The 16,993-nt window shown below is 43.4% G+C and overlaps 1 protein-coding gene and 1 long non-coding RNA gene across 3 annotated transcripts in view; one reads left to right on the top strand and one right to left on the bottom strand.

Moving 5' to 3' along the window:
• CACNA1S (calcium voltage-gated channel subunit alpha1 S) overlaps nucleotides 1-16,993 on the top strand; it is a 108,886-nt gene that overhangs the window by 62,780 nt on the left and 29,113 nt on the right. For both annotated transcript variants that reach the window (XM_007481120.3, XM_001368020.5), the window contains exons 19-28: nucleotides 924-983; nucleotides 6,395-6,501; nucleotides 7,114-7,201; nucleotides 7,525-7,632; nucleotides 9,237-9,289; nucleotides 10,178-10,324; nucleotides 12,160-12,361; nucleotides 12,900-13,058; nucleotides 13,706-13,816; nucleotides 15,517-15,600. In XM_007481120.3, the coding sequence (XP_007481182.2) occupies nucleotides 924-983; nucleotides 6,395-6,501; nucleotides 7,114-7,201; nucleotides 7,525-7,632; nucleotides 9,237-9,289; nucleotides 10,178-10,324; nucleotides 12,160-12,361; nucleotides 12,900-13,058; nucleotides 13,706-13,816; nucleotides 15,517-15,600 (1,119 nt within the window). The remainder of the gene's footprint in view (nucleotides 1-923; nucleotides 984-6,394; nucleotides 6,502-7,113; nucleotides 7,202-7,524; nucleotides 7,633-9,236; nucleotides 9,290-10,177; nucleotides 10,325-12,159; nucleotides 12,362-12,899; nucleotides 13,059-13,705; nucleotides 13,817-15,516; nucleotides 15,601-16,993) is intronic.
• The window catches only part of LOC103104355 (uncharacterized), a 36,967-nt gene that overhangs the window by 10,071 nt on the left and 9,903 nt on the right, over nucleotides 1-16,993 (bottom strand). The window lies entirely within an intron of this gene.

Below are 16,993 nucleotides of genomic sequence, written 5' to 3'. Positions count from 1 at the left end.
ACTCTAAGACAGAAGGTCAAGGGCTAGGCAATGGGGGTTAAGTGACTTGCCCAGGGTCACACAGCTAGGAAGTGTCTGAGTCCAGATTTGAACCCAGGTCCTCCTGACTCCAGGCCTGGAGCTCCATCCACTGAATCCCCAAGTTGCCCCTCAGTGTTCTTTCCCAGGGATAGTTTATCCCATCACCTAAGCTTGTGACTACTACAAGGTATATTAATCCCATCTATTCTGCATGTGTTTGAGATTCTAGGACTCTTTTCTATATATATGCCACAAGTTCATTCCTATCAGTGTCAAGTCTTGGATTTTAAGTCCTGGGCTCTTAACTGTTGTGTTTTTTGTTGTTGTTGTTGTTGTTGTTTGTTTATTTCATGGACCTCTTGAGCAATCTGGTGAAGACTATAGACTCCTTTTCAGAATAATATAATAAACAAAATAAAATATGTAGGAGTATAAAAGAATCCAATTATCTTGAAATACAATTATCAAAGATTTGTTTGGGTTTTTTTTTTTAAGTTCAAGGACCCCAGGTTGAAAACTCCTGCGGGGATAGCTGGGTGGCTCTGTGGATTGAGAGCCAGGCCTAGAGACAGGAGGTCCTGGGTTCAAACCTGACCTCAGACACTTCCTAGCTGGGTGACCCTGGGCGAGTCACTTAACCCCCATTGCCTGGACCTTGCTGCTCTTCTACCTTGGAACCAATGCACAGTATTGATTCCAAGACAGAAGGTAAGGGTTTCAAAACAAATATTCAATCTCCTTTGTACAGCATCTTCTGAACCATGCCCAGCACAGTGTCCAATGTAAATGAGTTCTTCATCTATTCTGTTTTTGGGTGGTGGTGATGATCTCATGGTTACCTCCCTGACACTCACTGGTTTCTTTTTCCCCCCTCTTATATCACTCCTTCATCCCTGCCTCAGATCCTGGGCTACTTTGACATCGCCTTCACTACGGTCTTTACTATTGAAATTGTGCTCAAGGTGAGTGCTCTGGAAGAGCTCTGGGGGTTGGGCCCTCATCTGCCTGCATGACTTTTTAGGCTAAGTCAACTAGGTGCCTCTCCCTGGCTAAGGTTTTAGAGAAGCTTGGGGGGTGGGGGGTGGGAATGAAAGGTAGAGACTATGCTTCTGACCACTTTCCCATACAATCATAGATTTAAACTTCAGAGGGACCTTAGATGAGCATGAAATCTAATATTCCCCCATTTTACAGATCAAGAAACTGAGGCACAAAAAGATTTAAGTAACTTTACCCAGAGTCATACAGCTACTAAAGGAGGCAATCCATATCTTGAAGGAAAGATTAAATCAGCCCAAAGGCAATAAACTAGACTTTCCAAATTAAAAAGTCTTGAGTCCCACAGGGGAAAGAGTTCTTATCCAGTTGCCTAACCAGCTAATAGAAGCAGGCTGTAACAGAGCTACCGTGACCCTTTCCTCTTTCACCTTGCCAGGTCACCTACTCCAGGTAGCTTCTCCAGGGGTGCTTATACCCAAACCTTGGTGCTTTCCATTTTCTCTGCTTTCTACTTCCCTAGTCCCTTGGCCTGCTAAACTTTTCCCTAGTCCCTTGGCCTGCTAAACTTTCCTGACTCCTGAACCTGCTTGGTTCCCTGGGCTCAGGAGTCTATTAAATCCAGCCCCTAATTATCTTGTTCCTTGCTTTTGCCATTGGCAGCATAATTAGATGCCTTAGTGTGGTATCTACTCCCTCCTTCCTCATCTGCCATATATTCCAAACCCCAAGAATGGGTTTTCCAGGGTTTATACATGAAAGAAATAGAAATATATTAATTCATAAATTGTAATGCCAGAGGAAGTACAAATAAAATTACTCAACTCCTGCCTAGGGGACACTTAAATTTTCTTCCTGGCTATAGTTCCCAGGGTCTAACCTGGCCTATCATTATTCTCTCTTGTCCTAGAATACCATCTTCCTTGCCCATCCCCAGACAAAAATGGCCTCTCTCTGAATTGAGATTCCGATCCCATGTCCCAAGGTCATTGGTTCCTCTCTAATCCCAGGCCCACACTTAGCTAAGGCTATTAACCAGGAAGTCCCCAAAAAGGGAGAGGACAGAAATAACCATCCCATGGGATTAAAATTTGCATTCAGAAACAGAAAACAACCACCCTACAAAAGTATAGGAGGCAAGGCCCCGTTTGTCCCATGAGTGCCTCAACTAAAACAATACCCTACCATCTCCCCTCTGAGTGGGATGCAAAATGACCACCAGCCCCTTATTGCAAATTATGAATCAAGAGTCAGAAAATGAGAGTAAAAGAGGCAGTCGTTTACTCCTTTCATGAAAGGGACATTTCGGTGGGTTATAGAAGGCCAAATTGACCAGGCACAAGCAGGCAATATGTAGGTTCATAACACAAAGCAAGACCCCTCCTCTCCTCTTCCCCTGTCAGGCATCCACACTGAGCCTTGGTTTACAATCTAAAACACATGCTCTCTAGCCTAATTCAGGTGAGATATAAAAGCATTACTTTAACACTCAAGGGATAAGGGGAGCAACTGAGTGACTTATTGTCCTTGAATCAGGGGTCTTTGGTCTCTTATCGGTCCCTTTCCTAGGCTTGTCCCAGAGGCTTTTAGATAAACGGTCCAGAAAGGGTCCTGGAAATTTAAATCAGAGTAACCTTCCCCTGCCAGATGTTTTCCTTTGAGTATCACACACTTTTATTTCACTCACCTCCCTTTCTTATTATATAGGAGACTACTTGAGGGCAGGACCTACATCTGGTTTGTATTCACAACAGTGCTTAACAAAGGATGTTGTATAATGATAGAGAGTCAGGTCTAGAGTGGAGAGTTCAAATCTAGCCTCAGGCACTTCCTAGCTGTGTGACCCTGGACAAGTCACTTAACCCACATTGCCTAACCCTTGCCACTCTTCTGCCTTAGAACTGATACTTAGTGTTGCTTCTATGACCAAAGGTAAGAAGGGTTTTTTGTTTTTCTTAAAAAAAAAAAGACATTGTGTTTATTGAGCACATAATGAATGAAAAATAAATGGATGATGGATAAGATCTGCATCTCTATTCCCATAATCCAAGAGACAGGAATAGAGTGGATGTATAGAGCCTTTGTTGCCCCTGTAAGTTGCTGTCCAATTTTAGCATACTGGGCAATCTTCAGTTGTACTCTCTCAGTATTCCCAACCTATTATAGGCTAATTGTCCTTGGAGTAGCTCCTGGTATCTATACTGGGCCCTTGACCTTTGTTAGTCACAATTGGGAAAGCTTCTCTTTCCATCAGAATGGCCCATGTGGTCAGGTCTGAGCTTCCAAAAGTTCACATCTGTACAACTCTTCTCTAACCCACCATCTGCTAAATGTCATTCATTCTTTCATTCAGTAAACATTTATGTGCAAGGTACAAAGATAAACAAGGCAACATCTAACCTCAGGGAGCTTGGAATCTAGTAGGAAGGAAAAGCACATCTACAAGTGACAACTGTACAAGAAATAATGCGAGTCCTTGTCACTCCTCCAACTTGCAATTGAGACTAAGACAGAAAGTAAGAGTTGTTGGGGTGGGGGGAGGTTAATTTTCTTAAGGAACTAACTCCTTTCTTCCTAAGGCAATCCATTCCATTTATGGATTGTTGTTTGATCATTCAGTTTGCCATCTCCTTGTCCAGTGGATTAAGGCAAATAGGGTTGAGTGGCTTGCTCAGGGTCACATAGCTAGTGTCTGAGGCTGGATTTGAATTCAAGACTTCCTGACTCCAGGTCCACTACTCTATCTACTGAGCCACTGGCTGCCTGTATATGGATTACTCTATTAGGAACCTTTTCTTTAAATCAAGTCTTATAATTTCCTGTTGGCTCCCAAGTAAAGTACAGACTTCTTAGCCTAGCACTCAAGGCCCTCTGCCATTTGACTCAACCTATTTTATTTCTCACTACTACTTTATAAATATTCTGTGCTTCAAGGGGACAGCTAGGTGACTGGAGGTCCTTAGATTAAATCTGGCCTCAAACACTTCCTATCTGTTGTAAGATTTAAAAGAGTGGATGCCATAAACTGTAGTAATTAAAATAGTTGAAGGTCTTAAACTGTAGTGATTAAATAGTGGAAGACTTAAATTGTAGTAGATATAAGAGTGGGTGAGTAAATTGTGACTGCAGAAAATATGTTTTCACTACAGTGTCTTGTTTTAAATCAAATATAAGGTGGTCGCCAGGGAAATATTCCCAATTATGAATATACCCAAGTCAACTGGGTTTTATAGAGATTTTTAATTAATAATACAATGAGGAATTAAAGAAAGAGAGAAAGAGAGGAAAAGGAAATAAATGAGAAAAGAATAGACCGGCCCAGGCAGCCCTGGCCAACCCAGGCCTAAGCCCTAAAAGAAAAAATCAGTCAGTCCTATTCACTCACCATAAGATCTGTTCAAGTGAGGATTCAAGGGGACAGAGTCTCCCCAGAGGGAGTTCCAGCCAGAGTCAGCCTCCTTTGAAAGACCTCCTTAGAGATTGTCTCTCAAGAGCCTGTGTATCTCCAGAGATTTTCTCAACAGTCTGTCCTTTTTCTTATATAGCGGGTTTTCTCCTATGTTACCTCCCCTAAGTTCTTCCATCTACCAATCACAGTAGATGTTTTCCAAAGGACAGCCCATTCTGAATTCACACCTGAGTAGATTAATCCTTTTAGTAATCCACACCTGAGTAGGTTAGAATCTCTGTGTAAGTTTTTTTCCTCTTTGCTCCTTTTAAGTTCACAAGTTGCCTGACCTTTATAGGTACTTAGCACCCCTTTGTAATTAATTCTAAAAATAGGCATGGCTTAAGTATAGGTTTAAATACTTTTCATTGTTCATCAAGGAGTTTTCTCCCCTAAAGCAGGCTTAAGTATGGGTGGAGTAGAGGTCTTCCCATTTCTGATCTAAGTAGAGTTCTCACTTTCCAAATGGGGAATGGTCCAAGTAGGGAATTGTTCCAATGGAGAATTCCCCAATGGGGAAGTTTTTTAACATTCACAAGTCTGAGAAATTTCAAGACTCACACTGTGTGACCCTAGACAAGTCATTTATCTGCCATTGCCTAGCTCAGTGATGGAGAATCTATGGCATGCATGACAAAAAGAGCCCTCTCTATGGGCATGCCTGCAATCACCCACCAGGGTTCATTACTTGAAAGCTAAAGGACTTGGGGTGGTACTGTTCCCTTCCCCCACTCCATGAGCCTCAGGATATTCCTCACTTCCCTAGCCCCTCTGCCCAGCAGCCCAATGGGAATGATTCTTCCCTCCCCAATCTGGAGTAAGGGGGGAGTTGAGGTGGGGCTCACATGCTTCATGAGGGTGCAGCACAGACTCTGTGGAGAATGTGGTGAAGGTGTGGTAAGTGTGTGGTGAAGGTGATTCCTGTGGTAGGGTTGGAGAGGAGCTAGGTTTGAAGGGATAATAGCTCATAGAGTGGCACATAGCTGGAGAGGAGCAGAGTGCTGGGACCATTCTTCTCCCCCTCTCCACACACCTCTCATCATCTGCCCCTCTACCCAGCAGCCCAGTGGGAGTGCTTTCTCCACACAACCAACCATCTGGGATAAGGGGTAGCTGGGGGGCCAAGTGGAGGGGCAGGATGTAGCACTCAGTCAGGGTGGGGATGGGCCCCTGCATAAAAAGGTTCACCATCACTGACCTAGCCATTATTACTACTCTTATGTCTTGGAACCAATGCATAGTATTAATTCTAAGACAGAAGGTAAAGGTTCAAAAAAGTATTCAAAAAATATATTCAAACAAAAACAATTTTGTCAATGCAGTTTCCTCTACCCAAGATGCCTTCCCTTTTCTTTCTACCAGTTTATCTCCTCTTGTTATTGCTGTTTAGTCATTTCAAATTCCACATGATCCCATTTGGGGTTATTTTAGCAAAGGCCCTAAATTAGTTTGTCATTTGCTTCTTCAGATAGTTTTACATTAGAGGAAACTGAGGTAACCAGGTTAAGTGAATTGCTCAGGATCACACAGTTTATAGGCATCTGAGGCTGAATCTGAATTCAGGTCTATCCACTGTGCTACCTAGCTGTCCCAATTTATATCCTCCCTATCCTGCCAAGTTCAGCTAAAAAGCCACCTCTTTTATGGTAATTAACTTGGTAATAAATGATCTCCCCCTCTTCAACATTCATCTGGTACTTTGTACCATTTGGGGCATACTTCATGCCCTGATTTATGTTATAATTAGTTGTTTGCCCTTACAAGTTTCCCAGCATCCTCGGGGCTCAGTTTCCATCTATAAAAGAACTTCCCAGTAGAAAGAGAAGTTGATTCATAGGTGGGCAGTCTGGAGAGAGATGGCAGCATCGACAAGAAACTTCTTCAAGTCCCTTCCATCCCCTTAGAATCCACTTTTTTTTTTCTCCACAGATGACAACTTACGGTGCCATTCTTCACAAAGGCTCTTTCTGTCGCAACTACTTCAATATCCTGGACCTGCTGGTCGTGGCTGTGTCCCTCATCTCCACAGGCATTGAGTGAGTGATGATTAGGGACAAGGCCTGGGGAAGGAGACTCCAGGGGGTCTACAACACTGACCCACAGAGTAGGCAATTCCTGAAGCTCCTGGTGCCTCTCCTGTAGCCCAGGATACATGAGCTTCATGCAATAACAACAGCTTCTCATTATATAGTATCTTTCTTTAAACTTTTACCTTCTGTCTTGGAATCATTACGGAGTTCCGGTTCCAGAGTAGGGTGGCTCAGCAGATTGAGAACGAGTTCTAGAGATGGGATGTCTTGAGTTCAAATTTGACCTCACCTACTTCCTAGCTGTGTGACCTTGGACAAATCACTTAACCCCCATTGCCTAGCCCTTGTCATTCTTCTGCCTTGCAGCCAATATACAGTACTGTTTCTAAGATGGAAGGTAAGGGTTTTTAAAAAAAGTGATCACAACCTAGAAGAAACAAGATGGGATGGAACTTGAAGGAGAGAGAGGAGTGGACTTAGGGGAAGGGGGCTACTAACCTACTTGAATTCTTAGAAGGAACAAGCCTTGCATGGTTACCCAGACAGAGCACAGAGTTACAGCAAAGGTCTCACTCCCCCTCCCCACCTAATGCTCTGTTCCCCACTTCACTCCCTCAGATCCAGTGCCATCTCTGTGGTGAAGATCCTCAGGGTGCTAAGGGTGCTCCGACCTCTCCGAGCCATCAACAGGGCAAAAGGGTTGAAGGTGAATCCTGAGTGGGCCCTGGACCCTCTTCCCCAGGGGAGGGGAAGTAACACAGAGCTAGTTGGGGATGGATGGCCTAGCTCAAAAACAGTCCCCACCAAAGCTCAGGTGGATACACTGATTCACCAGTGCAACTGGTCATTGCATCTACTCTGGATTCTTATCTCAAGTTCTTCCTGGGACCTTTGAAGTGTCCACTGTCCATTGCTCTCCTTCCAGCAACGGGATCCCCTCTCAGGTCACTCAGCTTTGTTCTTAGGACTCCCTTAATAGCTAGGCAGCTGTGAGGCTGTCCTTACCCTGACCCATTCTCCATTACTCAGCACGTGGTTCAGTGTGTGTTTGTGGCCATCCGCACCATTGGGAACATTGTTTTGGTCACCACCCTCCTGCAGTTCATGTTTGCCTGCATTGGAGTCCAGCTCTTCAAGGTAAGGGACCCCCATTACATCCAGATGCCATAATGGTTTACTTGTTTCCCAACTGATAGGCATCCCCCTTAGTTTCTAGGTTTTTACTATCGCAAAAAAAAGAGCTGCCATCAACATTTTTATATTTGCATGGATCCACTTGCTAAGAGGATTTTTTTTTCAGGGAGTAGGTATAAGAATGAGATAAACTACTTATTTATTGGGAAAAGACAATTTTTTTTAAAGTAAGAGATGCTTCTCTATGATCCAACCCTTAAACACAGGGCAATTAGCCTTTCCTTGTAGAATAGGCCAATCTGATCCAAGGAATATTTAGGGAAGAAGGCAGCAACAGACTCTCTGAAGACAGTGGAGCATTTGTTCCTCCAGGAACCCATATCATTTGCCCTTTTATAGAGGGAGAAGGAACAATAGGACCTAAGTCCTTTGATGTTTTCCTCTGGGGCTAGGGGGGTGCCCAATCTCTGGGAAGCCCATCCTGTTCTGTGAGAGGCACAGTAGTGGAGTAGAAAAATATCTGGATTTGAAGTCATGGAACTTGGGTTCAGATCCTCCCTCTGCCATTTATTACCTATTATTTGGGGGCAAGTCATTTTACTCCTCTAGAGCTCAGACTCCTTACCTGTAAACTGTACAGGTAGGAAATACAGCCTTCAAAAAGAGAAATCAGACTAGATGATATTTGATGGACTTTTGAGACTTCAGATGTATAATTGATATCACGTAGCTTGCCTTCTCAATAGGTGGAGAACGGTCTAAAGACAGGAAGAGAATTTGGAACTTCATTTTTTTAATGTTTTTTTTAAATCAATAAAAAGGAGGCAGCTAAGTAGTACAGTGGATAGAGCACCAGGCCTGGAGTCAGGAGGACATGAGTTCAAATTTGACCTCAGACACTTCCTACTCATGTGACCCAGGGCAAATCACTTAACCCCATTTGCCTGTTTGCCTAGCCCTCATCCTTCTGTCTTAGAGTAGTTACTAAGAGAAAAAAGCAAGGTTAAAAAAAAAGAGGAATCAGATTAGATGATATTTAATGACACTTTACATGTATAATTGACATGTTACTTGTCTTTTCAGCGAGTGGGGGAGGAGCTAGAGGGAGGAAGGGAATCTGGAACTCAAAATGTAAAAAACGAATGTTAAAAAGCCATAAACGAGGTACCTTCATTCCCACAATCCTGTGAGTTATTAGTGCTGTCCCAATGTTATTAAGAACAATGTATATTATATGTAACAATTAGCTCTTAGATTATACATGATATTATGTTACATTGCATTCTAATAGATTGTCATATCATTAACAATGTAATTATTCACTGTAACAATGTTATTTTTAAGCTGTTATTATAATGATCAACTTCATCCCATCCTACTTTCTTCAAAGGCTTTGAGCTTTCCCTTTCTTGAATGTGATAGAGGCAAGAAGACTTGCTGCTCTCAGAATCAGTAATTCTGCACTATTATGATGCCCTTCTCATCCTGTTTTTTAATTCAGTTTCCATGACAAGACCTCTCTCTCTCCTCCTCTGTCTCTGTCTCTTTTTTTTTTCCTCTCTCTCTCTCCCACCTTATCTTTCTTCCCTCTCCCCACCCTTCCTCAGGGGAAGTTCTACAGCTGTAATGACTTATCTAAGATGACAGAACCTGAGTGCAAGTAAGTTGCTTCCCCTAAAACTTCTGAAGGAACCTCCTCACCTGGGCATGATCAAGTGAGGGTTCCCCAGCTCTCCCCCTGGAGCTGCCCAGGAATGTGACTTCAGTGTCAGCAAAGAGGATGTTGGCCTAATGGGTGATGGAAAAGAAAGATCTGATAGCATTTAAAGCCCGGAGGACTGGGGAAATTGGGAAGAAATGAGAGGCAATGTGGTACTGGGAGAAGAATCCTAAATCTGAATGAAGGGATCTTGACTTTTAATTCTGACTGTTTATGTGCATGACCTTGGTCAATCCACTTAACTACCCCAGTCACAGTTTCTTCATCTGGAAAATGGGAATATTAAACAAGATGTCCTCTGAGGTCCCTTCCAACCTTGAATCTATGATCCCACAATCTTATGCAAGAATAAGACCAGGGGAGGGTCAATTAGAACACTCCACCTCCTCTTCCTCACCTAGGCTCTTCCATTTACTAACTCTTTAACCTTGGGTAAGTCATTCCCTTCTTGAGATGTCAGTTGCCTCCGGGTCAAACTAAATCATCTCTAAGGTTCTTTCTGATTCTAAATCTTTTGATCATATAGAAAGCCCGCCCCCTCCATAGTCTCCCTCCAGAATGAGATATGGCATCTGCAACTTCTTTATCATCATTAATTTTGCTGTTATTTTCCAAACCCTCCCCTCTCCCTCAGAGAACTCCCTTGTTACAAAGAAGTACAATCATTGGGGGAGACAGAAGATTATGCATTTGGGAGATTCCTGTGGGCTATAAGCCCTCCCACCACTTTCTGAAGATGGGATATCTGAGGTTCCCTGGGGTGAAGGGAGGCTCCAAAAGAGGACTTTCAGCTAAGCCATTCAAATGACTGAAATTCTCTCTACTCAGGGGCTATTACTATGTGTACAAAGATGGGGACCCTAACCAGATGCAAGTATATCCCCGAGAGTGGCTACACAATGACTTCAACTTCGACAATGTGCTGTCTGCCATGTTGGCACTCTTCACTGTCTCTACCTTCGAGGGATGGCCCCAGTGAGTGTGGGGAGTGGGAAAGGTGGGGTAGGATACAATATGAAAATGGCAATGGCTACATTAGAAGGGTACTAGGTGACTCCGTGGATAAAGAGCCAGGCTTGGAGAAAGGAGGTCTTGGGTTCAAATTTGGCCGTAGACACTTCCTAGATATGTAATCCTGGGCAAGTCACTTACCTCCAATTGCCTAGCCCTTACCCCACTTCAATACTTAGTATTGATCCTAAGACAGAAGGGAAGTAGAAGGAGGAGGAGGAGGAGGAGGTGAAGGAGAAGGAGAAGGAGGAGAAATCCCCTTCCCAAAGCAAGTTGGTAGGATACCTGGGCTACCTAGCCACCAAGCAGAGTGGCCAAGGATTAGTGGCAAAATAAATTGGTTTCCCCTGGGAATCATATGCCACAGGAAGCATTTTATAATTGCTACAGGCCATAAGTGGTGGCATAGAGCTTCATTGCACAAACCTTATAGAATAGTAGGAATATTCCTTACCAGCTACTATTTAGCACAAAGAGCCAGCAGCCCACTAGGGGTGGAGCCAAGAACACCTGAGTTGGAATCCTGCCTCTAACACTCACTAACTCCGTAGCCATAGGCAAGGCAGATAGCCTTGCTAACTCTGAGGTTCCTTATCTGTTTTTTGGAGGTTGTCTTACACTCTAGTACCCACCTCACAGGATAATTGCTTTAGGGGATTTTTTTTTAATCCTTACCTTCTGTGTTAGCATTAGTTCTAAGCCAGAAAAGTAGCAAGGGCTAGGCAATGGGAGTTAAGTGACTTGCCCAGGTTCATATAGCTGTCTGAGGCCAGATTTGAACCCAGGGCCTCCCAACTCCAGACTTGCACTCTAGCCATTGTGCTACATAGCTGGTTCCCTCACAGAATAATTGTGATGTTCAGTGGGCTAATGTATGTGAAGGTTTTGCAAGCCTGAAAGCACTATCTAAATGTTGGTTATTATTATTTTACAAATGTCAATCCCATCACATCATTACCATTCTCACAAACCTCCAATATAGCCCTTTAGTGCCTATGGAAGTACCATTTCTGGAGCACTTTAATGGTTTTCCCTACAATAACCCTGTGATTTTTCAGACATGGCTAAAATGGCAATTTATTTTGTTTTAATATGCATATTTGTTAGAAGGCTTTTTTGTTTTAAACAGAAGACAGGAGGGAGAGGAGCTAGGTGTTGCACTAGATAGAGCCCTGGGCCCAGAGTCAGGAACCTGAGTGCAAATCTGGCTTCAGACACTTACCAGCTGTGTGACCCTGAGCAAGTCATTTAACAATGCCTCAGTTTCCTCAACTATAAAATAAGATCATAATAGCATCTACCTCCCAGAGTTGTTGTGAGGATTAAGAGATAATATCAGTAAAGAACTTAGCACAGTGCCTGGCACATAGTAGATATTTTAAAAATGCAAATAAGTAGTGAAGTGGATAGAGTGCTAGGCCTAGAATCAGAAAGACCTGACTTCAAATCCAACCTCAGACACATACAAGCTGTAGCTTAATCTTGTTTGCCTCACTTTCCTCAACTATAAAATGAGCTGAAGAAAGAAATGGCAAATCATTCCAGTATCTTTACCAAGAAAATGCCAGAAGGGGTCACTAAGAGTCAAACACAACTGAAAACAACTGCAGATGTTTATTCCCTTTCCCCTAAATTTAAGTTGAATAACTTGTTCATTTAAAAGAAATTTAAATATTTAAAACAATCATAGCCTGAATCTTATTGCTATCATTAAGTCCAAAATCAGTCTGGCAATCAAGACTCTTCCCAACTTTGCCTTAGTTTTCCCCATTCCCTCACTTCCCTTCATTCATCCATAGGCTACTCTACAAAGCTATTGACACACATGCTGAGGACATGGGCCCCATCTACAACAACCATGTGGAGATGGCCATCTTCTTCATCGTTTACATCATCCTCATCGCCTTCTTCATGATGAATATCTTTGTGGGCTTTATCATAGTCACCTTCCAGGAGCAGGGTGAGACTGAATACAAGAACTGTGAGCTCGACAAGAACCAGGTACCCTCAATGCCCTTAAAGATGGGATGGAGGGAAAAGGGGGTGGCTTCTCATTACCCATAACCCCAAAGGAGATTAGGTGGGATTAGAGTATGGGACAGATCTAGCAAGAAGATAAAAAGAGCCCATCTAGACAAAGAAGGTGATACAACTAACTACCCCCTCTTGGGATAGCATCAAAGGCTTCATTTGCCCGTAGTGCCCAATCTCCAACTGACTTGTATCCATTGAGATGTGTGGTTAGAAAACCTGGGATGGAACACTATAAATGGCCCAAGATAGAGATCGGGAGGTATTTGGGGAGTTCACCAGCTGGGTGAGAGCCAGAATAACAAATGGGGTGAGACTTCCAATGAAGGCTTCAAAGCCCTCACCAAGATGGCATAACTCCCCCTGAGCAGACTGGGCACCTCCTCAAGCTATCAGACCACAAGACCACAGTTGCCATCATGTAGTTTCCCCCACAAGTATATGCCTATCCCTCACTGCCTCCGGGGGATTTCTTGTCTCTGATGCCTCTGGGCATGATGTATCTCAGCGCCAGTGTGTGCAGTATGCCCTGAAAGCCCGCCCACTGAGATGCTACATCCCTAAGAACCCCTATCAGTACAAGGTGTGGTACATCGTCACTTCCTCCTACTTTGAGTACCTGATGTTTGCCCTCATCATGCTCAACACCATCTGCCTGGGCATGCAGGTAAGAGGCCCCCTGAGGCCAGCTCACTAGCTCTAATCTAACCAGGGGGACCCGCACCACTGGACAAGGCAAAGGGGACATCTGAACGGAGAAGGCTCCCCAAAGGCTTCTAACTTATAGACTGGGGTTCTGGCTTTAGCATGATTGGGTTGGCATCAGGGTATCACTCCAGTTAGGAATGGATTTGATATTCACAGAACATGTATATCTCTAAAGACCCCAAAGTTAGAGACTTCATTATCATGCTCATTTTGAAGCCTTGATTAATCAACTCATTGCTTAAATAATCCTACAATTGTCTGAGGATCCTCAGAGGTCATTTAGCCCATTGCCCTACCTGAACTCTCCTCTGTGCCATCTCTAACAAGTGGCTCTTTTCTACTCTTTTCTACTCCCTTTGTGTTATGTTGGCATAGGATTTTATATCTGAGGAGGCAGGGGATGAAAGGGGAAGGACTATGGGGATTTACTTAAATAGTCACTTGTATTCCCCCAACTTAAGGAGGGGAGGAGGAGGAAGGAGGAAGGGCTTGGACAGAAGTGGATGAGAAGGTTCACACTGGCAATCTTTGGAAAATGGGCTCAGGGCCACCAGATTGCCTCACTTCCTCTTCCCAATCTCTCTCCCCTCCTTTCCATTTTCCCAGCATTACAACCAGTCAGAGGAAATGAACCACATTTCAGACATCCTCAACGTGGCCTTCACAATCATCTTTACTTTGGAGATGATCCTTAAGCTCATAGCCTTCAAGGCCAAGGTGAGTATTGGAGGTTGTAGTCATGGTTGGGAAGCAGCAAGGTTTGAACTGAAAAGGGATCCCTCTCAACTTGGAGAACTGGACTCTACGTTGTAGAATCCAAAGTCTTCTGTCTTAGAGCCCTGGTGCTCTATCCACTGAGACACCTAGCTATCCCCTTTCATATTCCTCCTTCTTAATACTACCAACTAACTAGCAGGAAGCAGATGTCCCTTCTTCGCCCATTGCTTTTCCTCCTGACTCCCTGCCCTATCACTTTTCTTTCACCTTCAGATCATGGGAGTCAAGAAGTCACTCAAACCAGGTCTGGAGTCAGGAGGATCTGGGTTCAAATCTAAATTTAGAAATTTCCTAGCTGAGTTACCCTGGGCAAATCATTTAACCCTGACTGCTTAACACTCACCATTCTTCTAACTTGGAACCAATGCATGTATTGATTCTAAGATAGAAAGTAAGAGTTTTAAAAAAAAAAGTTGGGGATAGCTAGGTGACTCAGGGGATTGAGAGTCAGGCCTGGCCTCAGACACTTCCTAGTTGTATGACCCTGGACAAGTCACTTAATCCCCTTTGCCTAGCCCTTACTTCTCTTCTGCCTTGAAACCAATGCACTGGAGTGATTCTAAGATAGGAGGTAAGATGGGTTTATTAAGTCTCTCAAAATGACCTTTAGGACAGAACAGGACAAATACAAAAACCAAGTATTCCTGCTGTGTGACTCTTTCCTCCTCTTTCTGGAACCAGAGTCTCTTTCCACTTCTTGTTCTCCAATCCTGACTGCCAACCCTCCACCTACCCCTTTGGACTCAGAGGAAAGAAAAGAGAAAACTTGAGGAGATAGGAAAAGAGCAGGATGGCCATGGGAACTCGTGTTTCTTATGGTTGGCAAAGTGCTTTCCTCACAACAACATTGTGAGGGGGTAGTACAAGTATTATAATTCCCATTTTCCAGGTGAAGCAACTGAGGCTCAGAAAATTAAATAGCCTGTCCATTTCTCCATGGGAGCTGAGATTCTCACTTGGGTATCTTTGCTCCAAACCTTTCCTAATACAGATGTGAGGAAGCATCTTAGAGTGCCTGATTTTTTTTAAACCCTTACCTTCCAATCTAGAATCAATACTAAGTATTGATTATTGATATGATTGATAATCCAATACTAAGCATTGATTCTAAGACAGAAAAGCAGTCAGGGCTAGGCAATGGGGACTAAGTGATTTGCCCATGGTCAAATAGCTAGGTAGTGTCTGAGACTGAATTTGAATCCAGGTCCTCCCATCTCCAAGCTTGGCACTCTATCCTACCTTCAAGTCACCTAGCTGCCCTTGGAGTATCTGGTTTAAAATAGGATGATAGAGTAAAAGCCAGTGAAATTGCTCGTTGGCTATGGGAAGGGGAGGAGGGGAGGGAAAGAATGTAAATCATGTCACCATGGAAAAATATTCTAAATTAATTAATTAAAAATTTTCCATTTAAAAAATAAATTAAGTAAATAAAGTAGGTTAGGATGATAGGGGTGAAACTACTAGGAAAAAAAACTGGTCCACAACTCCCCCTCAAGCCCTGGACCCTTGACAATTCTGCTAAGCCATAGCAGGGGGTCTCTGTCACTTCCCTTGGCCCCAGAGGATGCTCTCCTCCTAAGCTGCCTTCCCCTCCTGTTCTTCTTTCCCTTTCCCTCCCTCCTAATGCCTCTCTTTCTCAGGGCTACTTTGGAGACCCCTGGAACGTGTTTGACTTCCTGATCGTCATTGGAAGCATCATCGACGTCATCCTAAGCGAGATTGATGTGAGTTTCAGGAGACTGTAGGTACCCAAAAGGAGGGCAACGTTTCCCAATGAGCAGATTCTTGGGTTTAGCAAGTGAGATCATTGCAGGAATTTCTTTCCATTTTTGATTCAGTCAATGTTTAGTGGACAGCTACTAGGTCAAGAATGCTGGGTGGTTAAGCACAATGGAGATATTTTAAAATGTCAGAGGCAAGTTCCCTGCACTGAAGGATATTACAGTCTTGGAGAGGAGAAGAGACATATTCACAAATAAATATGGCTTCAAACTTCACTAAGGGGGTGACTGGGTTGCTCAGGGGATTGAGAGCCAGGTAGCCTAGAAACCTGGAAGTCCTGGGTTCAAATTTGGCCTTAGATACTTCCTAACTCTGTGACCCTGGGCAAATCACTTAATTCCCATTGCCTCACCCTTACTGCTCTCCTGCCTAAGATGGAAGGTAAGTATTTGCTTGGGTTTTTTAACTGAACTAAGACTTTTGGGACACCCTCTCTCTGATAAGGCAGGATATAGCAACCCCTGACAGAATATTACAGAGTAAAAACTAATTTCTGCAGAATTAAAATATCACCCCAAGGAAAATACACCTCCCTCCCTTCATACAGGAAAGGAGGCTCTGGAAATTGACTATTGAATATACTGTCACACTTGAGTAAAATGTATTGAGTTTGATTTTGCTGAACTGCTTTTCCTTCTTTTGTTAATTACCTGTTAACAGGGATATGTTTTGGGGAAATTAGGTAGTACAGTGGATAGAGTGCCAGGCTTAGATACTGGATGTTCTGGGTTCAAATCTGGCCTCAGATATTTCCTAGCTCTGTGACCTTGGGCAAGCCACTTAACCCCAGTTTGTCTAGCCCTTACTGATTTTCTGACTTGGAACTGAGACTTAGTATTGATTCTAAGATGTTTCAAAAATAAGGTTGTTTTTTTAAAGGATATATTTTTCTCAAATATCAGCTCCTAATGGAATAAAGCTGGAACAAAACTCAGAAGCTATCTGACCAATCTCCTCATTTTGCAGATAAGGAAACTGAACCCTGGGAAGATTAAATGATTTGTCTAAGTAGAAAGCATCAAAGATGAAATTGGAACCCTAGGTCCTTTGACTCTTTGGCAGCTAAGTGACTCAGAGGATAGAGAGCTGGACCTGGAGTCCAGAAGACCTGAGTTCATATCTAGCCTCAGACACTTACTAGCCCTGTGATCCCAGGCAAGTCATTAAACCCTATTTGCCTCAGTTTCCTCACCTATAAAATGAGCTGCAGGAGGAAATGATAAACCACTCCAGTGTCTTTGCCAAGAAAACCCAAATGGGGTCACAGAGAGTGGGACACATCTGAAATGACTGAACAACAAAGGGTTTACTAAGCAAGGGAATGACATGATCGGA

Source organism: Monodelphis domestica, chromosome 2 (assembly GCF_027887165.1).
Source record: "Monodelphis domestica isolate mMonDom1 chromosome 2, mMonDom1.pri, whole genome shotgun sequence".
NCBI lineage: Eukaryota > Metazoa > Chordata > Mammalia > Didelphimorphia > Didelphidae > Monodelphis > Monodelphis domestica.
This window is presented reverse-complemented; position numbering and strand designations above follow the sequence as displayed.